The sequence below is a fragment of the Lacerta agilis genome, chromosome 2 (assembly GCF_009819535.1).
Source record: "Lacerta agilis isolate rLacAgi1 chromosome 2, rLacAgi1.pri, whole genome shotgun sequence".
In the NCBI taxonomy this organism is placed as follows: domain Eukaryota; kingdom Metazoa; phylum Chordata; class Lepidosauria; order Squamata; family Lacertidae; genus Lacerta; species Lacerta agilis.
Window position 1 is genome coordinate 96,630,812 of NC_046313.1, and position 22,161 is coordinate 96,652,972.

Genomic DNA, 22,161 nt, shown 5'->3' on the forward strand with positions numbered 1-22,161 from the left:
TAGGTGTGAGGTCTCCCACCCCTTCCTTGCTCTCAGAATATGTCGCTAACAGAACGTACTTCCCAAGGTCAAGATTTAATCAGCTGTAGGCCAGCAGCTGTAGCTTTTTACACTACAGGCATTTTGTTTTGTTTTTTCAAAGAGAGTCAATTATTTGCTTGCTTGTATAGTGTTAACGTTAACTTTTCAAAATTTATCCTTTTTTATGCAGGTAGCTTCTATATATAAAGACCCAAGTATTGGAAATTTAATTAATATTGTTATCGTGAGATTAGAGGTCATACAAAATGAGCAGGTAATTACACCTTCCCCCGTTCTTCTTCTCTCTCACTCTCTTTCTCACCTGGACATATTTCTAGGAACGTCTTATTTTTGATCATTTAAATGCTTTAAAACTGGAAAAAAACATGACATGCCCTTACCGAAACCTTGCTGAGATTTTTATTGCTGAAAGTTGGGTGTATGTGGCAGGCAGTATGGGGCAAGCTTGTCTCAACTTCAGAGGCCCACAGATTTGTGTACATGGACCACCAGTGGCTTTCTAGAGTTCCGGACAGCATTCTCTACCAGCTGTACTGGGGATTGAACCGGTGGCCTCTGCATGCAGCAGATGTTTTACCACTGAGCAATCGCCCTTCCCTAACGATGTAATTCACACTTGTGTGACTGGGATAATTCCAGGAGATTTATCCATATCCTTGGGTGGGGGTGGGAGTTAACTCTTTGCCACTGCTGCAATCCCGGTCAGAATCAGGGGGCCTTGCCCCCGCTATTTGCAATGGCAGAAACATTCCCACTTATTTATTACCAGCAGCCTTGTGTACAATGTAGCTCAGAATTCTGAGAAGCCAAAAATTCAGGATAGTTTTGAAATCTGTGGTTGAAATCAGTGTGGTTTTGAAAGATTGACTCTGCCATCTTGATTTTCAAAATTGTGTCTAGTTGCATCCAAACGTAGATGGAAACCTGCTCCTTGGTCACAGGAGCCATCCTGCCCAATTTGGTTAAGATCAGTGAGGTTTTGAAAGGTTCAGTTCAGTCATCTTGATTCAAAATGGCATCCAACTGAGTCCAAACATCTTGCTGTCTCCAGGAGAGTGACAAAGAACCATCTGTGCCTTGTATGCTGAAAGGTGCTCTTCAAACAGCAGCAGCACATGGAAGATCCTCAACACTCCTCATGAGCTTGGAGCCAGGGAGCTCCCTCCCCAACACAGCTCCTCTGCCTCTGATCTTCTCAGTGGCCAACTGAAATAGGGATAACTATATATATATATATATATATATATATATATATATATATATATATATATATATATATAACATGTATGCACGAGGGGTACCATTTCCTCAATTAATCACCCACCTGGAAGCACCCCCAATCTGTGCAAATGAATGCTGCCCTGCTAAACAAGCTGTTGCAGTATTTTCCCATTTCCTAGCAAAGCAGTTCCTGCTCAGGGTTCCATACAACCTAGACAGAGCTTCGTATTCCTGCTGCGGATTTCAGAAGGAACACACACACACCCTTTCTCACTGCACTTGCCGTGTTTTTGTTTTGTTGCTATATTACTGAGCGGGTGGGGGCATATCATGGGGAGAAGAGGGCTTTTTATTTTAATTTTACAGCACCCACCAGTCTCACAATAGTGTTAATATGTTTTTGGAGGAGGGGAAGAGTGGGAAAAAACAACAACGCTGCTACCTTATCGAAAGTCATTAGGAATTTGAAAGTAATCCACAAGTAGGATGCCGGTGCTGAATGCTTTTGAGCAGAGAGAGATGGTTTGCTGTTTTCCTGATGACTACATTCAGTGTTCTTTCCTGCAGTCGTCCATCTCTGAGACATGTTATCAGGTAGAAAGGTGGCCCATAAATGTAAAATAAAATGGTCAATAAATAAAAGGCACTGCAGATGGAGGGATGGGAACTGGGGAGGATAGAAAGTCCTAATCCTTTGACATGTTTTCTTTATACCTAGGATGGCCCTTCCATATCTTACAATGCTCAGGCGACACTAAAAAACTTCTGTCAGTGGCAGCAGACTCAAAACCACCCTAACGAAGATCACCCACAAAAGCATGACACAGCTGTATTGGTGACAAGGTATGTCACGGGCAGATTTATTTATTTTTTGGCCTCTCTGTAATTGCCACTAGAATGCAATGTTACAGATCACAATGGAGCGACAATAGGATAATTGGAAATGTTGAGGCATGATGGGGAAAGGTATTATATTGCTGTCTAATTTTTGGCGGTGATGAGAACAGGAGCTCTAAGGGCTACGGGTAGGGGCATCAGGGATTCATTTCAATTTGCAATTAAAGGCGGATCTACTGAATTTTCCCCCTTTTGGAAACGATAATGTGAACGAAGCACAGCCTTCGTTCAGAATGTGCAGCTCAGTTCTCCTGCCAAATAATGTACTGTTTTCATGAATGGTAGTGGGTGCATAAAAATGCATATATTAGTGACATCAAAACACAAATGTGTGTTACATCAGGGGGAGCTGCGTGCAAATATTACAAATTTGCACTAGAATTTTGTTGAATTTTCGTGAGGGCTTTAAAAATATATATATATATATATATTTAAAAACTGGTGTGGATATGTGGAAAACTGAACGAAAGGCAAGAAACATGAGAAACTTGAGAGGAACTGAAATTAGCCCATCCCTACCAGGGGATCAATATTCTTTCTTTCTTTCTTTCTTTCTTTGGAGTGAGAGTATACAATCCATATGGTCGTTGGCTGAACTCAAACCTGAGGCTTTCTGGGGTTTTGGTGCAAAGTTTGCAATGTATGGGAGTTTCTTATTAATCCACACCAGTTAGCAATAAAGGCGATGCTTTCTCCTTTTCTGAAAATGAGAGGTCTTGCGGAAGGGATTTCAAGCTGGGGGTGGAAGTGGCTTTATGAATGCATAAGCATTTGCACTACAGCTGTGGATGGAGGCCGTGATCTAACACGTGCACATCTTCTTTTCATTGTTGCTCTCACAGCCTCCCTGTTGCACACTATGTTTTAGATGTTTAGGGTTTTAAAACACAGTTCATCACCTGGGGGGTGGGGTAGGTGGGGACAAGCAGCTGGACCAGAAATGAAAAAAGAAATAAAATCTACGTGCACAAGTGGTCGTGTATTTCAAATGGGGACCTAATTGAGCCTTGGCTGTAGATTCAAAGTGGGGGAAATTGCAGTAAGTGTTTGCCTTTGTAAAAACGTTGTAATAAAGTACCACAGCCTATCCAGTGTTTCCCAAACGTGGGTCTCTAGCTGTTTTCGGGCTACAATTCCCATCATCCCTGACCACTGGTCTTGCTAGCTAGGGATGATGGGAGTTGTAATCCAAAAAACCAGCTGGAGACGCAAGTTTGGGAAGCACTGACGTAAGATAGTAAAAACATCAGCTGTTTTTAGTAGGAATTTATTTCTAGTCCTGCCTGCTCCAATGCCATCTAGAGGTTTTGGCCTACAATTTGCATCATTGGCTATGCTGACTGAGGGCAGTGATGGGAATTGTATGGTCAAACGTTCTGGAGGGCACCAAGTTGGGGAAGATTGCTCTTCCTCAATATTATGAGCCACCTCTGGGTTAGAGGATGCTAGCAGCTGCCTCCATGACTTCAAATCTGGCTAGATGCCAGGTGGATGGGGAGCATTGCCTGCTACCTTAAGAACATTGCACAGTTTGAATTTTACTCAATAAAAAAGCGCATTTAAAAAAAGTGAATAGAAAGACCCATTTGGTTTCTTCTTCATTTCTGCTATTAGTTTAAAATAGCTACTGGTTATGAGCAATGCACAGCACTCAGTCAAATACCAACGCAGGGCCTTGGAGTTTAGCATTGAAATTTTCATTAAAGTGAGCACTCATGCCTCTTATTTATAGTATAATGCTGCAAAATATTTTAATGTGCGATTATCAGGCCTTAATGATAGTCCTTTGAAAAATCAAATTGGATTTTTATTCCTGCTTTTTAAATCTACTATTATCCCCGTCTTGAACATTTGGATTTGGGCAGGCTACATATTGAAATTAATGCCAAGCCAGAAACCCAAAGCCATATAATTAAATGGTGTTATGTTTATTATTGTGTGTTCTGAATGCTAACTTGCATGGAAATTAAAAGCATCAAGTCTGTTTTGCTTTCAGACAGGATATTTGTAGAGCTCACGACAAATGTGATACTTTAGGTAAGCCTAATCTCCTTTTTCTTTTACTCTTTAAGGTGTCAATGTTAACATGTTTTTGACAGAATGTTGTGTGCGCCTTTATTTAGAGAGCAAACTCTCTCTCTCTCTCTCTTTTGTTCTGCTTTCGATTTTCCAGGTCTGGCTGAATTGGGTACAGTCTGTGATCCTTACCGGAGCTGCTCAATTAGTGAAGACAGTGGACTAAGTACTGCTTTTACGATTGCACATGAACTTGGCCATGTGTATGTTCTATAAAAACATACGATATATTTAAAAATAACAGCACTGAGAGAGATATGTAAACTATATATATACTGTATATTCTGGCGTATAAGACTACTTTTTAATCCAGGAAAATCTTCTCAAAAGTTGGGGGTCGTCTTATACGCCAGGTGGAGAAACTGCGGTCGAGTATATCTCAAACTCTATATTTTAACTGGAAAAGTTGGGGGTCGTCTTATACGCCCAGTCGTCTTATACGCCAGAAAATACGGTATATCCCCATGCAAGTGACTGTTCTGGTTTGCAAACGTTCTTTTGGAACCCAAACGTCTGACAGCGCTTCCGTGGCTTCTGATTGGCTGCAGGAGCTTCCTGCAGCCAATCCGAAGCCATGATTTGGTTTTTGAACGCTTTGTAAGTTGAACGGACCCCCAGAATGGATTCCGTTCGACTTCCAAGTTACAACTGTATATGCCAGTATTGGCTTGGATCCAACCTTTCCCCTTGTAAACTGAAGAGTTATAGAACAGGGCCTTCCCCTCCCCTCTGTATCCCCCCTGACCTCCCCAAAAATCTGATTAAGGGAGCTGGGGGACCCTTGATAATGATGCTTGATATGGCACTGGGGACTGTAAATAGACGGGAGAGTTGATTTGATTATTTAATTTCTATACCACTTAATTTATTAAAAACACCTGTAAGTGGTGTACAGAAAACTGAAGCAAAACCAGACAACTTCAACAGAATATTACAAAAATAAACAGTTACATATAATAATGCTAGATTAATACAGAGTTACTAATATATATAAATCAATATGAATTCCTTTCCCTTCTGACACTCCCTCCTTCTCAGCCACCAGAGTTGAAACAAACTCTCCACTCAACCTGCCAGATGGCAGAAATCCATACACTGCTCCCTTATGTGAATGAAGGAGCGAGCTAGGGTCCAAGGCAATGTTTTCTCAAATGTTTGAAATTGTGGTGTGAGCATTAAATACTGTAGTGGGAAATATTTTGAAAAGTGAGAAAATGAATACTGAAATTTTTGGTGTTGGGTGACTGTAGACTATCATTTACTACACTATTGATGCTGCTAGGCTTATTAGCAGAGCACGTTGCCGCATGGAAAGTTGGTGACACTGTCCTGCCACAAGGTGGGGCAATTTTTGCTAAATTTCTGCTTTTCTGGATTTCTTCTGATTGGGTAATACAACAAATAACAGTCTCCCCTTGTGGTGAAGCATGCAAAATGTCTTCCCTTCTCCACCACCCCATGTCATTAGTTACGTGTCATCAAGAATTATAAAAATAAATAAATTTTATTTGCATAGCTTGCTTTACTACGTACTTAAAAACCTATGGAGTGCCTACGCGCTCTGTTTGGCATATAGTCAGCCTTTGATTTCCAAAGCAGAAACTCCAAAACATCTGAAATGGTATTGCTTGCTTGCCAATGGAGAACTGGAAATGGTTGCTTTGGAGATGAGGCAGAAGACCCCTCACATGGGCTGTAATCTCTGAACACAGCCCTAGGACAAACCCCTGTTTATTCTGTAAGCCTTTGCTCCGGAATTCCTACCCAGAGCTCTCTGAATGAAATGCTTCTCGGTTCTAAGTAGTGGAGTTGACGAGGCGCTTGGCTCCCTTCCACTGAAATCCCTTATGTTTGCAGGTGTTTTAACTTTGCCTTTTTAAAATTCGCACTGAACACATTGGCCGCTGTATGCTGTCTCTTGCAGATTTAACATGCCCCACGACGACAACAATAAGTGCAAAGAAGACGGAGGGAAAAACCAGCAGCACGTGATGGCGCCCACCCTGAACTACAACACCAACCCTTGGATGTGGTCAAAATGTAGCCGGAAATATATCACAGAATTCCTAGAGTAAAGCCTTAACGACTACTTCATAGATTCCCGAGTTTATGTGAAGCTGCCTCGATATGAATGCATGGCTTAGCAGAGGGGGCAGGAGCACCGGGGGGGGGGAAGGTTTGGAATCCAAATATACGTTACATGCACACTGCGGATTCGTTTGCTCATATTACGCGTTTGTGAATCAAAAAGGTCCCGGCGCTTGGTCCATTCATACCTCATTCTCACAACTTTTCCTTGGCAAAAATAATAAGAATGCAAGAGGAGGGCTGTGCTGGATCAGGCCAAAGGCCCAACTAATCTGGCATCCTGTTCTCACCATAGCCTGAAAGATGCCTGCGAGAATCCTGCAAACAGGACCCAAGAATTCTCCCCGCTTGTGATTCCTAGCAAATGGTATACAGAGGTAGACTGCATCTGACATCATGGCCAGCAGCAATTGAGATCAGTGCTGCTCTCCATGATGAGCAGAACAAAAGATAGGAAGGGTGTTAAAGGTACAAGCAAAGTGTACCAGCCACAAAAGAGAAAAATCTGGTGATTGCAAGCAAAAAAACCTTGTAGTGTATCCTCAAATCCTAAAGGAAGTGTTCCTGTTCAAGGTTCCTGCTCTCCTCGATCAGGTCATTCAATTCCTGTCTCCCTTTCTATTTTTCTTTTCCATCTGATACTCAACACTCCACAACTGTTGAGCATGCTCAGTCCTTAATTGGGCCCTTCCTAGTTCTTATTTGTGTTTTTCACCTTAAGGCTTTCTTACAGCTCTCTTGCACTTCTACAGCCTCTGGGGTTCCCTTGAGCATGCAGATACCTCCCTCCCTCTTGTCCCCCCCCCCAGTGTCCTTATTTTGGCTATAATCCTGTCAACGCTTGAGTTTGCAGTTAGAAGGAGTGATGAAGAGGTTCAGTGGTTTGTGATGCAAAACACTCTTAATTGTAGAAGTGGGCAATAAAGAACAATCACCATGAGTGATGGCGGAAGTACAAAACCCACATGAGTGTTGTATCCAGCAACTCACCGAAGGAAAATAAGCTACTGGGTTGTATTACTGGGTTATCACCTGATCCTCTTTCTTCGAATGTGTACAGCACTCTTCCAAGAGTGCCACATGAGGGTGCTTTTCCAAGATGATTCCATATGTGAAAATTTGGCAGGTGGGAAACAGGCCAAAATTATGTCATGAGGCTGCGCATGCAACATACTTTTAAAGCACACACGCATATCTCACCCAAGAATCCTGGGGACTAGTTTACCCCCTCATGGAGCTACAGTTCCCATAACACACTACAGTTCCCACAATTCCTTTGCAGGGAGGAAAATGTGCTTTAAATGTATGGGGTGTGTGCAGCTTCTCCCCCTCGCTCCGCCCCCCCCCCTCCGAGTTTTCCAAGCCCTACGGTGCACATTACTAAGATGCATTTGAGAACAGCGGCCAGCTGTTTGCTTTCTGCCAGTCTAAAAGCAATATTCTTCAACCCTAAAAGGCAAACTCTGCAACTGTACATTTGTAATTTATATAATAAAGAAATCAAAGTTTCTTTCTCAGGCAGAGTTTCTCATCAGCATAAGAGGGTGACAGGTGATTTGAGGCAGCTTACACTGCCTTTAGGTTCTCTGTTTCAGTTGTGGAACGATGCAGTGCTAGATGGGAGGGTTGGCCTCATAGGGTATGTTGAGCAGCTGGGAGGGAACAGAGAACAGTAGGATGCTATTTTTACCTTCCACTCTCACTTAACTTCTGGTTCCAGCCTTTAGAAAACAGCCTTGTGCAGCTCTTAAACCCCTCTCTACTGCTATAAGTTAAAGAAATATTATGTGAAAATTTAAAAAAATTGTTAGTCTTTGTGAGCAAGTGGTTATCATGCAGTGAAGCAACTTTATTGCACGACTGTGGTCCTTTAGTAGATTGCTCTATTTATAAATGGGCTTTTTGAGGGTTGGTAAACTTAAGTGGCGCCGTGGGTTAAACCACAGAGCCTAGGGCTTGCCGATCAGAAGGTCGGCGGTTCGAATCGCCGCAACAGGGTGAGCTCCCAATACTTGGTCCCTGCTCCTGCCAACCTAGCAGTTCGAAAGCACGTCAAAGTGCAAGTAGATAAATAGGTACTGCTCTGGCGGGAAGGTAAATGGCGTTTCCGTGAGCTGCTCTGGTTCGGCAGAAGCGGCTTAGTCATGCTGGCCACATGACCCAGAAGCTGTACGCCGGCTCCCTCGGCCAATAAAGCAAGATGAGTGCCGCAACCCCAGAGTCGTCCACAACTGGACCTAATGGTCAGGGGTCCCTTTACCTTTACCTTTAAGCTTAAGTGGCCTTATGCTGTATGTTACTATTCCATGCTAATAATACTCTATTCACTAACCATTGAGAGATTTTTAGAATGATCTTAACCGACTTCTCAAGTGCAGCCATGGAGATAAATGTCACACTTTTCATTCTAGCACTGGTTATGGGGAGTGTTTGCTTGATGAACCTTCACCGAGAAAGTACGCATTGCCTCAACAACTTCCAGGATACATATATGATGTCAATAAGCAGTGTGAGTTAATTTTTGGGCCTGGAGCTAAGGTTTGCCCCTACATGGTAAGAACACTTAAAAAAACAACAACTTGCTTTGTGTATGAAATACTGATAGGCACATTTCGAATAAGATGCATGCATGTGTTTTGTATGTGAGATTCCTAAATGAGACAAATTGTTGTTGAAAAAGATTGCAGCCTTTCAGTCCTTTTGGGTTCGAAGCTTTACAGTGTGAGTCTTACACACACACACACACAAAAACACCACTTTCCCATATCCTCTCACATGGCTGTGGTATTATTATTATTAGTAATAGTAATACAGTGGTACCTCGACTTAAGACATTAATGCGTTTCGAAGGCGCCCTCGTAGGTCGAAATTTTCGTAACTCGAAGGGTGCTATCTCCGGAGGCAAAAAAAAAAAAAATCGTACGTCGAGAAAACCGCATTAAAAACCTCGTAAGTCGAGGTATCGTGCCGCCGCTTCTCCTTCGTAGGTCGAAAAATTCGGAAACGGCGGCCATTTTTTTCTCTCCCGGAAGTCATTCGCAAGTCGAAAACGACGTACGTCGAGGAGCTCGTAAGTCGAGGTCCCACTGTAGTGGTATTAATACTTACAGACCACCCTTCATGAAATGACTCCAGGAATTTTACAAGGATATCACATTTCAAATTCTAATACTGTGTGCTAACATTAAAATCATAAAAATTGCAGCAAGAAAACCAATAGCAAATACCTTATGTGTTTGAATAGCACAATGAATGGGTCGGGTCAGACTTGTGGACCTTACCCAGTCAGCACCCTACTTCCTTAGAGAGTGCTGATCAGATGGGGGGAAATCCATGCAGTCTGCCCAGTCCATGTATTTGGGTTGTTCATGTTCATTCCACAGCCATGTGAGAGATGCCTCTGGGTAGGTGTGTGAGTGGGGCCTGCTTGAGCAGCAACATTTAAGCTTACAGGCAATATTAGGTAACTTCAGTCTACAAGCACAGTATGTGGTAAAACTTGTGCCCAATTTTAAATTTGCCAGGTGAAGGGAGGGGAAATCTGATAGGATTTGGAAGGACTGATGTCACAGAAATCACTGCTTAGATCAGTAATTTCTCACCTAGAGCAGGTTCTGCATGCTGCTACAGGAAGAACTTAACATTTTATATAACTGTTCCAAATTAGGAATCACAGAGGGGAAATGGCTTATCCACATATTTTAATAGTAATAGAGTTGGAATGTAAGACAGTCGCATTGTAAACTGATTGCCAGCCTGTTTTTCTCTCTACACTTCAGAGGCTCCATACTACAAATGATATTGCTGGGTTTTTTTTTTTTTAATGCTTCAAACAATGCTAATAATTTGGGGACCATTTTGTTTTCTTGTTTCGTGACTTATTAAACAGGGCTGCACTGTTTTAAAGCTTTTGTTAACGGGCACAAGCTCTGGAAAGCTTTTAAAATCTTAACAGCTGGCTTTGAATATGAGATCTGTAGTGCCCCACAGAAAACGCCCACAGAGGAAGAACTTTGCTGGGGAGGAGGGTCAGAGATTTAAATGCTAATATCAATGATGCAGCCACATTTCTGGACAATCAGAAATATTCCTGGGTTTACTCTTATTTGGCAGGGTGTGTCCCCCCTCCCCACGAGCTTTCCATAATCTGACTTGCAGGCTGCTCTGTGTGAATACTAACAGAGCAATTCTGTGTTTGGAAATCCAAGATATAGTCTAGTGTAAATTGCACTGGTTTAAGGGTGGTTGTTTTTGTAAACAGTGGCTTAAGTTAACTCTGTTCCAGAATCTGTTCAGGAAGGATTGGGGGGGGGATGTGTCTTACACCACCCTTTTTGCGTACTTGAGTTCTGCTGGGTTGCCAGGTCACGTAACCAATCATAACAATACAAACACAACACGGAGGCTAATAGTTAGTAGAGAATATATAATAGAATAATGATGTCATTCAAATTATAGGAATAAGCCAAGGTTTGTATGCCTTGTATCTTATTTCCAGCTGACGAAGACTATTACGAAACAGTAGTATCGTTCCGGAGACACTGCCCTTTTGAGACGTCTTCTGTTGAAACTTTTGAAAGACTATTGTGAGACTGTCCTTAGACATCTGTTTTGAACACACGGCTTGACGGTCCTCTGTTATATTGTACATATGAATTTTGATTGGCTTGTTTCTATAATTTAAATGATATCATTATTCTATTATATATTCTCTACTAACTATTAGCCTACGTGTTGTGTTTGTATTGTTGTGATTGGTTCTTATTGCAACACGGGTTTGTTTTAGGTCACATAACCAAGCTGAAAAGTGTTTTGAAGGGGTGTGAGTTTCTCCTTGCTCTCTCCTGCCCCCAGAATAACTCCCTTTATGAAGTTTTAATGCTTTAAGATCCCCTGGCTGAGCCTCGGGTGAGCCAGGGTGAGTGTCTTAGACCAGTGTTTTTCAACCTTTTTTGGGCAAAGGCACACTTGTTTCATGAAAAAAATCACGAGGCACACCACCATTAGAAAATGTTAAAAAATTTGACTCTGTGCCTATATTGACTATTTATAAAGTAATTCTCTTGAATAGGAATGAAATAAACAAATTTTTCCCATGGCACACCAGGCAACATCTCGCGGCACACTAGTGTGCCGCGGAACAGTGGTTGAAAAACACTGTCTTAGACAGCAAAGTCCCAGCTGAGCCAGGAAACCAAAGATCCACTGAATCCAAACTCTCCCGTCCCGATGGATCTTTGGTTTGGACTGAGCTGTTGGCTACTAACCCGGCCGCTGAAATCCATGGCTAAGGCACTTGAACAGAAAGCTGCATTTGCAACCAGAGCCCGAGTCATCTTCCCCTGCTTTATTACGTTCATTGTTTACACACGATGGTAATAACACCAGGGAGATAATCTAAACTATGTCTCTGGGCTATGATGTATGTTGGGTCGGCTGTTCAGTAATGCTGAGACTATTTGAACTCCCTTAAGCAGAAGCAGTGCAGGAGACTCTGGTGCATCAATGCTGATGGAGCACATAAAGGATGTCGGACTCAACACACGCCATGGGCTGATGGGACGGAATGTGGCCAGGGCAAGGTTTGTTGCAGCTCCATTACTCTTTCTTGCTAACCCCAAACACATGAGCCGTAATGTTTCCAAGCATGGCCGTGGAACATTGGTAGCCTTATCCTCCATGAATTTGCCTAATCCTCTTTTAGAGGCATTCGATGATGGTGGGAATTGTAGTCCAAAAGTAGCTGGAGACCTAAGTTTGGGAAACCCCGATCTGAACTAAAAAGCCCCAAATGCCGTAACCTTTGGGGAGTTGCTCCATCTCCTTGACCACATTTGGTTGCCGTTTTCCGAACCTTTCTCAACTCTACAATATCCTTTTTGAGGGGAGGCGACCGGAACTGTACACAATATTTCAAGCCCGGCCATGCCATGGTTGTTGTTTTTAAATCGGCATTATTTCAGATTCAGCTGATTAGCACAACGAGATGTAGCACTCACCTGCAGTTGCCATCACTGGATTGCGCCAGTTTCTCCAGTGAGGCTTCCGCCTTTCACTGCTGGCTCAAACATGCGTAAAACATGCCGCGTCGTGTGAGTTCTAGGCACTCTCTCAAGCCAAATCGGCCTGTTCTGCGCGGAGCGCGATTGCTATTCAATATTTTCACTGCACATGGCAGCTGTTCTGCAAGATGTTCCTCTTTGGGGATAGCGCTGTCTATATTGATGCCATGTGTATCTTTATTTTGACAGCTGCAGAACCTCTGTGCTCTTGCAGAAGGTTAGCGTAGGAATTGATGCTGCCGTTCTTAAATTCTCTGAGCTTCCCCTTCACTGGGAGCGATGTGGTTGCACATAAGTGGTGCAGGATCTTTTCAGAAGGGGAGCATATTGTGCCTAGGGCATCCAGCTTGACAGGGCAGAGACATGAAGCCACTCTCTCCTTCCTCCATCCCCCCCCACCCCCGTTATTTACATCATCTTTTTTGGGCCTTCAGTATTTAAGAGGTTCTTTCAACATGCCTGATCTGCAGATGCATCTTTTCTTTCTCCACACTGTGACATCTAACCTGTAATCAGAAAATCAGCCAGGCTGCTTTCCTCAGAAGCTGTAACAGCTTGCGCTTCTTGTCCTGGATCAGCAAATGAGCAGAACTCAATGACTTGGGGAGTTGTCACTCCACTGTCCTCAGCGGATTGATTGCCCTTCATTGTTCAGAGATTCAAACCTCATTCATATCTTCAGTAGAATTTGATGGGAGTGGAAGCTTCTTAATCCATAACTAAAAACTGATTATAAATTCACTGCCCTGGTTCAGATACAATGGGAAACTGTAGTTTCCTGCTACATGAGCATCAAGGTTGTGCCCTCCCCTCTCTTCTTCCATGCACCAGACAGAGAACATTGAAAACATCCACTTCTACTTTTTTGAAAACATTGAAAACATCCACTTCTACTTTTAAGCAAATGTGTGACATTTTAATGTATTTTTAATCTTTGTTGGAAGCCGCCCAGAGTGGCTGGGGAATAAATTATTATTATTATTATTATTATTATTATTATTATTATTATTATTATTATTATTAGTGTCTAGGGTTCATTTCAGAATGCTTGGATCCAGATCATAGCAATGAAACAATGTTGTGAAACGCTTTCTTTTTCTGTTGCCCTTCCTGGAGTGTAGCAATGCAAATACGGTCACTGTGTTCCCAGAGAGCGAGAGTTATCCATGACGGACGGAGCATGGGGCACATGGAGTCCCTTTGGCGCATGCTCACGAACATGTGGTGGGGGCATAAAAAATGCTGTTCGAGAATGCAACAGGCCTGAGTAAGTACAGGAGTGCTAACCAACTGTCAAGCTTACTGATGAAAGAGTAACAGCCATTGTTGGCCTCTCTCTCAAAATGAAAAAAAAAATGTTGCTAAATGCTGATACCTCTAGTGCTGTAGTAAACCATATGATATCACCTGTGAGAATGTCTTGTTCTTATATCACAAGGAAGTATTTCATTTAAGGATGGATGGATCAACCTATTTCATAACCCTCGGTTATATGTATATCCTCGTTATATCCTTATTTTGCATTTAAATTCTCTGCATTTTATATGTATTCTTACTCTGAAATACACATTTTGTATGTTTTTAATACACCCTCTGCTAAAACACGCATTTCTATACACATCTTTTTCTTTCAAATACTCATTTTTGGCGTGTTTTTTTGAACGAAAGCTGCATCTCGGAATTTGGATACATGCACAGTCTGATTCATAGCAGTATTATGATCAGCTTATGAATCTGAAAGTGGCCAGATAGGTCACTTCGCTTTAAAACAAATTTCTTTTGTGTTGCAAATTTCAGCCCTCAGTTTCCAGCTGTGGAAGTCATACAATTTGACAGTGACATTTTTTAATCACGGCTGATCTCAAATAAGCAGAATGAGAAGAAGTAATGTGTCAATTGTTGTATGTTCTTCCACAAGAGAGGGTCACATGGTGTCTGATCTAATTTTGGTGTCAGTCAAATACCTTCTTCGAACTTTCTCAAGTCTTTTAATTCAGTTTGCTGTTGTGTTTTAATGTTTGTGTTACTCCTTTTAAATTTACTGTTTTGTGTGTGTGTGTGTGTGTGTGTGTGTTTGCATGTATGTAATCAGAAGCCACTTCAGGAATTCTCTAGAGTGCAAATTTCTTTTAAAATGCTGTTTGTTTTTAATGTCATATTCATTTGGGGCCAAATAGTACTTCTGAATACTTGTAAGTGATTTTGTCTCACAAGGGCAACCATAGACTGCTCTCATTCTCATATGCCAGTAGATTTCATAAAGAGCTGTGTGTGTGTGTGTGTGGGATAGCAGTAGACGTGAGGGAGAAATTGGACTCCATTCACATATACAAGACAAACCTAGCAAAATCTGACTTTCTGAATCAACATGCTAACCGAACCACAGCCATCTATAAAAGTTAACACATCTCTGAATTTTGCAGTGCGGTTGTCTAACCAAGTTAAGTACACAGAAATGCACAAATGCATAATGAGTGTGCATAAATATGCACATATTAGTGGGGAAACAAGTTATATTGGGGATGCTTTGTGAGAAATATACGTAATTTCATACAACAATGTGTACATTAGGAGAAATTCTCTCCCTAAGCTGCAGATGATTTTTCATGAATACTGTTTTTTTAAAAAACAAAAGAAAAAGGAGTTGCAAACTGGTGAGGAAATATTGGGAACTGAACTTAAGATTGGAAAAACGAGAAACGGAACAAAATAGAAATTGGCAGATTTCACTCATCCCTACAGGTGAAACTTGAAAAATTAGAATATCGTGGAAAGGTTCATTTCTTTCAGTAATTCAACTTAACAAGGTGAAACTTAATATATGAGATAGACTCATGACGTGCAAAGCAAGATATGTCAAGCTTTCATTTGTTATAATTGTGATGATTATGGCATACAGCTGATGAGAACCCCAAATTAACAATTTCAACTTCAGGGTTTTCATCAGCTGTACGCCATAATCATCACAATTATAACAAATGAAGGCTTGACATGTCTCGCTTTCCATGTCATGAGTCTATCTCATATATTAAACTCCAGTAGCTAATGAAAACAATTGCTTACATAAATGGGCATTTCCACGATATTCTAATTTTTCGAGTTTCACCTGTAGTTGGCCGTGTCGAAGGACGATGGTACGAAGCGTGAGCTGGGAGAAGAAAAGGAGGAGGAGGCCAAGTGAAGCCTCTTTTCCCTGGCTTAGTGCTGCCTCCCCATTAAACTTGATGGTGCTCGTAAAGCCCAAGACACTTACAGCTTTATCCTGAGCTTTTGCTGCCAGTGGTTCTTTTTTATTTTATTTAAAAATAATTTATTCTGACACATACACGGACCAGCTCTTTGTAAGAAGATGTAAGTGGCTTTGCAAGCAGACTATGCTTTCATAGCAATCAAAGGAATGAGCAGAGCAGACCCCATCTCACCGCGATGCTCTGCTGAGTCCCCAAGGTAGAAAAAAGGCTTAAGATAAGCCACTGATGGATGGGATTGGTGTACTTACTGGATGCCACATGGGGAACACGCTTTCAGCAAAGCAAGACTGGCCTCAACCACTGTTTGCATATCTATGTCGACACTCATATACGTCGTGTATGTTTATAATTGTTTGTATCCCATCTCTTCGACACAACTGATTCACAAGCCGGCAAGTAGGGTAGCGTCACAGCAAAACGATAAAAAGCAGCAATTAAAAGAATGATCATAATTTCAACAGTAAAAGTAAAATTGCAGTAAATATGGCAGAAGTATAAACTCACTTTAACAGCTGAGATGTCTGTTGTGTTGGACTTTCTTAAATGGCATTCTTTCATCCTTTTAATACTTTTTGCTTTCTGCGTTTTTAGCTACAGATTTTTTTGTATTTTTTTTTTTAATTAAGGGAACAATCCTGTACTTTCTTGGAGACGCCACCAGGCTAGGGTTTCCCAAACTTGGGTCTCCAGCTGCTGTTGGACTAAAATCCCCATTATCCCTGACCACTGGTCCTGCTAGCTAAGGATGATGGGAGTTGTAGTCCAAGAACAGCTGGAGACCCAAGTTTGGGAAGCGCTGCTCCGGGCTATACATTCTTAGGAATTGGCATAAAGGCCATTCTACTGAACGAGGGAGCTCCACCAGTAAACGCCCCCAGAGGTCCCCTAGTATATAAAATGGAAATGCCTGCTAGCACTGGTGTTCCGGCCACAGGAGTGGGAGCAGAAACAGGTTGTGCCAGGGCTGTACACGGGCAAACTTACTTCCACACACACACACCCGCTGTTTCCCTGACACAAACAATCAGAACTCTGTGTCACCTCCTGTCCCTTCATGTTGCCCTCATGCCAGGTCCCTTAGCTTAAGATGAGTCTAGAAAACCTTCTGACTACAGCTGCCTATATTTTCCCGCTGTAGAGCAGAAAGTTTGGGTTGATAACCCAAGAGTCTTTCCAACTGTCTGAATGCATAAAAAGATTTCGTTTCGTATATCTATTGGGAAAAAAAGAATGGAATTTGATTGTATAAGAAAAGGAGATGTCCCAAATGGCAATTGTGAACAAGGCATGGCAATATTGGAGACAGTACTTAATTGGGAACATACCCTTTCTGCCAGTGGGTACTTCTTCCGCTTCAAAGTACATCGAGCCAGGTTTAGCTCTGTTTCTGCTTGCTGCTGAGAAAAGTAGTACGAAGCCTTAACAGCTTCAAAGCTGTCATAAAATTTGTTAGGGTGGTAAAGGGTTAGTTTGGAAAAGAAAAAAAAATCAATTTCAGAGCTGTAAGTATGTTTTAACCCCAACATCCTGATTGAAAGGAAGTTTCATTATGGTACCGTGAAGCTGATGAATGATAGCTTGGCAGCAAAGCCCAGCTTCCTGCGGTTTGTGACAGTACCATACGCGCAGTGTGTTACCACTGACATCAAAAATTGCACAGGAAAATAGTATTGCCTTGAAAACTTATTGTGAGCAGCCTTCAAACCCAGTTTTGTGTGGATTGGAATCCATACATTGTTGCTTGTTCTCTTCAAATAATAAAAGTTCCGTCCTCATAAAAACTTGTTTTTGGTGTAATGGTTTGAAGAAAAAAAAAATCTGTTCATGCCTTGTTGTTGTTTAGTCATTTAGTCGTGTCCGACTCTTCATGACCCCATGGACCAGAGCAGGCCAGGCACTCCTGTCTTCCACTGCCTCCCGCAGTTTGGTCAGACCCATGTTGGTAGCTTCGAGAACACTGTCCAACCATCTCGTCCTCTGTCATCCCCTTCTCCTTGTGCCCTCCATCTTTCCCAACATCAGGGTCTTTTCCAGGGAGTCTTCTCTTCTCATGGGGTGGCCTCAGCTTCAGGATCTGTCCTTCCAGTGAGCACTCAGGGCTGATTTCCTTAAGAATGGATAGGTTTGATCTTCTTGCCAGGCCATGGAACTCTCAAGAGTCTCCTCCAGCACCATAATTCAAAAGCATCAATTCTTCGGCGATCAGCTCTTACTTCCATACATCACTACTGGGAAAACGATGCCTACTCAGAAGTAAATCCCACTTAGTTCATCATAGCTTACTCTTAGGAAAGTGGGCATAAGATTGAAGTCTAATTTTCTTTCCAACAGTTTTGGATTAACTTATTAGCTTTTCACAATAAAGGGAGGGGGAATATTTCCAGTCACGTAATTAGCTCTTGAATTAAATGGATCATGCAGTATCTGTTGAGATCCAAGATGGTCCAGCAGATTGTGTACTGTTTTCAATCCAGATTTTCATATTAAGAGACTTGGTCTCAACACGGCTTTATTTGTGACATTTTATTCTGCACAGATCATCTCCGCTTGGGGAGTGGTATGTATGCGCTGTCACATATGAAATGCAGTGTGCAAACTTGTTTTGCAAGGAGAACACCCACGTGCTTGACAGTTCTTACCTCATCAATCCTTATAATAATACTGGAAGGTCATGTTAGTGATTCATAATCAGAACGAAGCAGCTCTCTCTAATTCTTTTCAGAAACAAGGGAGCCAGCCTGCACAGTGTGGCCTGCCTGGTAATATATATCAGTCTAGGCAAGCAGTGAGATATTAGCTCCTGTAGGCATGTCATACAAGGCTGGTGGGTTGTGTTTGCCACAAGTGGCAAAAATATTTTGGAGAACTGAAGTCAGTTCAGATAGCTCATCTTCTTCTGTGCTGAGAAATCCTGACCATACAACACCAGTTCAGACATAATGATCTCAATCCAATGGACTATTGCAGGTGTTCTTAAACTGGTCCACAGACCACCAGTAGTCTGTGAGCTTCCTTCAAGTGGTCTGCGGATTTGTGGCTGAAGGGGACATTGCATTAAATATTCATATTGATTTTTAATATGGATTTTTCTTGCTGCTTTAATTTCATGCATTCATTTTATTGGGTTATAATTTGAATCATATGGGATTCAAATTGCAATACATTAAATCACAATATATAAGAAATAAAAGAAGCAATAAAAATGCAATTTAAAATTATACAGTACCTAGCACAATGCATTGTAAGTGCTACAACAGGCAGAAAAGTTGCTAAGTGGTCCTCCAAGACTCTCAGCAATTTTCAAGCAGTCCATAGGGGGATGGTTAGGAACCACTGGCCTATTAGACTCAGAAAAAGTGTTGTGCTCTGGGGGGATTGGGAGAAGCTCCAGGACAGCACCTGGAGAGGGGGTATTGTTCCATCTGGCAAGCTGAAATGCTTGCGGCAATAGAAAGATTATGATAACGTTGCCCTGAATTTCTTCCTACGTTACAAACCTGGCTTGATTTTTATTTGCAAGCCAGGATTTTAGAAAGAGCTTAAAACACAGTTTCCTGGTTTGGATGTAACAAGAAACTCTGGTTTGACAAACCATGGAAGTATGGCATTAAGGCACACAAGAGAAGGAAGCAAGGAATGAGTGGGCACAACACTTCTTCTTTGTCTCTTAAGCCACATGGGACAAAGCACCATCACAGCTATCAGTATGTCTGATGCGACCAAGATTGTGGTAGGGCTTTAAAAGTTGGAAAGAAGTGAAAGGATCAAAGAACTAGTCAAGGCTTCAAAAAATGGATGGGTTGTGTGAAAGGGTTGGGTTTTCTTGATTAATGTTATAATTTGTAACTCTATACTTATCTCTTTTTTTCAAGACCCAAAAATGGTGGAAAATACTGTGTGGGACGTCGAATGAAATTTAAATCCTGCAACACTGAACCATGTTCAAAGCAAAAGAAAGATTTCCGCGATGAGCAATGTGCAGTCTTCGATGGGAAGCATTTTAACATTAACGGTCTACCTCCTAATGTGCGTTGGGTTCCAAAATACAGTGGAAGTAAGTATATCAAAACAATTTAGCGATTAGATCGGGGTGGGGGAGCCCGGGTCCAGGAGCTGGGAAGTTGCCATGAAGGAAATGAAGCCCTCGAGTGGACTAGATGCAAGGAACACGCACCTTGCAGCTTAATTCAGTGTATTGTTCCTAGCCCCAGGGTTGATTCGCGCCTTAACATGAGGCGTCTCTGCCCCCACAGAAAAGATATTCACGGGGCTAGTTTGTTCTGACAAAAGCTCCCCCACATTATTTAAATAGCAAGTTACAATATTGGGAGTGGGGGGCTGTCAAACAAATGCAGGCAATATCTCTAGAGATTTTCAAGGGACAGTGATTTCAACCTTGCAAAATGACAGTCTAAGGGAGTCACCTCACAATGGTTTTCTACCACTCTTCTTCACTGGAACCTTGCCTCCACTGTCCAGCTTACTTTTACCAGCTGGCCTGCAGCCATAGGCCCCTCCATCACCGCTACAAGCCTGCTGCCGCCATGGCAACTGAGCTGAGAGCAACCCAGCTGGGCAAATGAGTGTCTCATTTGGTCAAGGAGGTGCTGGCATCTGATTGTTGGTCTGTGAGGGAAGGGACATTAGCACAGAGTTGTGGGAGAGTGAATAAGAGTGTTCTCTCACCATACAAAGTAAACAACCAGCACTAAATTAACTTGATTTTCTCCTCTTTCTCTCTTTCTCTTTTCTTTCTTTTTCTTGGCAGTTTTAATGAAAGATAGATGCAAGCTCTTCTGCAGAGTGGCAGGAAACACGGCGTATTATCAGCTCAGGGACAGAGTTATTGATGGCACTCCTTGTGGCCCAGACACAAATGACATCTGTGTACAAGGACTTTGTCGGGTAAATACAGCCTCTTTCGGTTTAACCGGCTAACTCTCTTTGAGGAACCAGCTCATTCCTCTTCCATGAGTTGGATCCTGAGTGCCTTCCTCCAGGTTTCACAGGTGGGCGCGCCACCAGTCATTCAGTCACCTGTGCTCACGATGACCAGTTTCTGCATAGTGCTCTGCAAATACGACATCAGATGTAGGACACGTGGGCATGACTTGTCCCAAATGGCTTTGTGGGCCAAATGGGAAAGCCTGGGGGCCCTAATCAGGACTAAAGGCTCCCCACTGCTGCTCTATTCCATACTCTTTATCTTAAATTAAACCCAAGAGCCTTGTTATCTGCTTTAGACTGTAATATATCCCCTTTAGGGTTCTGTTTTGTATTACCCAGCTGCCTTAACAACCACATTTGGTGTGTCTTGCCAAAGCCCCAAATCACAAAATAATGAGGGGTTTTAAGTGTATGAGGAGTGAGGTTTCATTCCCCACATAATAACCATGATAGGGATGGATGCTGTGGGGCCCTGGTGCATGCCTGTGTGTTGGCTTTGTGCCAGAACACGGAGGCTTCGTACAGTCCAGACAGAATCCACTTTGGACAGGACAAACAGGCCAGTCCATTCCCAAAATGGATCTGTGGCATATGAACTCCACAGAACCTCTGGCATCTAAATCATATAACAGATTTTGCTGCTTCCTCTACCATTAATACAAAGGAATAAAGGATTGTAGTTTCTGTGCCAAAACTGGACCTAACCCCTGACTGAAATGGATGTAGAAAATCAGTTTCCCCGAGAGTGCCTGCCTTCTTCGCTCTCTTCACTGCCACTAGGTAGTCTCGATTATGAACCCTCACCAGTCTTTGATTGCATTTGACTAGAGTTTTCCTCTACCACAGCAACTCCCTGTCCCCGACCCTGAAGCTACACTAAGTACCCAGGTGGGCACAGGTGGTGCTGTGGTCTAAACCACAGAGCCTAGGGCTTGCCGATCAGAAGGTCGGCGGTTCAAATCCCCGCGACGGGGTGAGCTCCTGTTGCTCTGTCCCAGCTCTTGCCAACCTTGCAGTTCGAAAGCACACCAGTGCAAGTAGATAAATAGATACCGCTGTGGCAGGAAGGTGAACGGCATTTCCGTGCGCTCTGGCTTTCGTCACAGTGTTGCAATGCGCCAGAAGCGGTTTAGTCATGCTGGCCACATGACCCGGAAAGCTGTCTGTGGACAAACGCTAGTTCCTCGGCCTGAAGGCGAGATGAGTGCCGCAACTCCATAGTCACCTTTGACTGTACTTAACCGTCCAGGGGTCCTTTACCTTTACCTTACAGCTGGGTGAGACCAACTCCACCCTGCCCACCTATCCAGGTCTCAGTGATATAGACCAGACCAACCTCCTCATCCACAATCAGATCGTGGCCAACCTCAGAGCCAACTTTGCATTCAGCAACAGCAGCCTCAGACCCGAGGGCTGGTTGACAGGACAACCACAATTCCTCAGGTCTGGCACATGGCCAAGTCACTAACCACCCGTGCTGTGTACCCCACCTTACCCAGCCTGCCCCACCTACCACACAGTCAAAACAATTTAAAACAGGAAAAAAACAATTGCTAAAATACAAAGCCTGGAAAAAA

The 22,161-nt window shown here is 42.6% G+C and overlaps 1 protein-coding gene across 7 annotated transcripts in view; it reads left to right on the forward strand.

Moving 5' to 3' along the window:
- Window positions 1-22,161, forward strand: part of ADAMTS9 (ADAM metallopeptidase with thrombospondin type 1 motif 9) — a 130,118-nt gene that overhangs the window by 29,921 nt on the left and 78,036 nt on the right. For 6 of the 7 annotated variants that reach the window (XR_004426037.1, XM_033141296.1, XM_033141299.1 and 3 more), the window contains exons 5-14: window positions 212-295; window positions 1,982-2,106; window positions 4,157-4,197; window positions 4,334-4,439; window positions 6,161-6,307; window positions 8,736-8,877; window positions 11,799-11,906; window positions 13,508-13,653; window positions 19,510-19,691; window positions 20,406-20,542. Coding sequence is in view for 6 of the 7 variants with exons in the window: in XM_033141296.1 (XP_032997187.1) it covers window positions 212-295; window positions 1,982-2,106; window positions 4,157-4,197; window positions 4,334-4,439; window positions 6,161-6,307; window positions 8,736-8,877; window positions 11,799-11,906; window positions 13,508-13,653; window positions 19,510-19,691; window positions 20,406-20,542 (1,218 nt within the window). In the remaining variant the exon portion in view is untranslated. The remainder of the gene's footprint in view (window positions 1-211; window positions 296-1,981; window positions 2,107-4,156; window positions 4,198-4,333; window positions 4,440-6,160; window positions 6,308-8,735; window positions 8,878-11,798; window positions 11,907-13,507; window positions 13,654-19,509; window positions 19,692-20,405; window positions 20,543-22,161) is intronic. The other variant, XM_033141297.1, reaches the window with a different exon arrangement.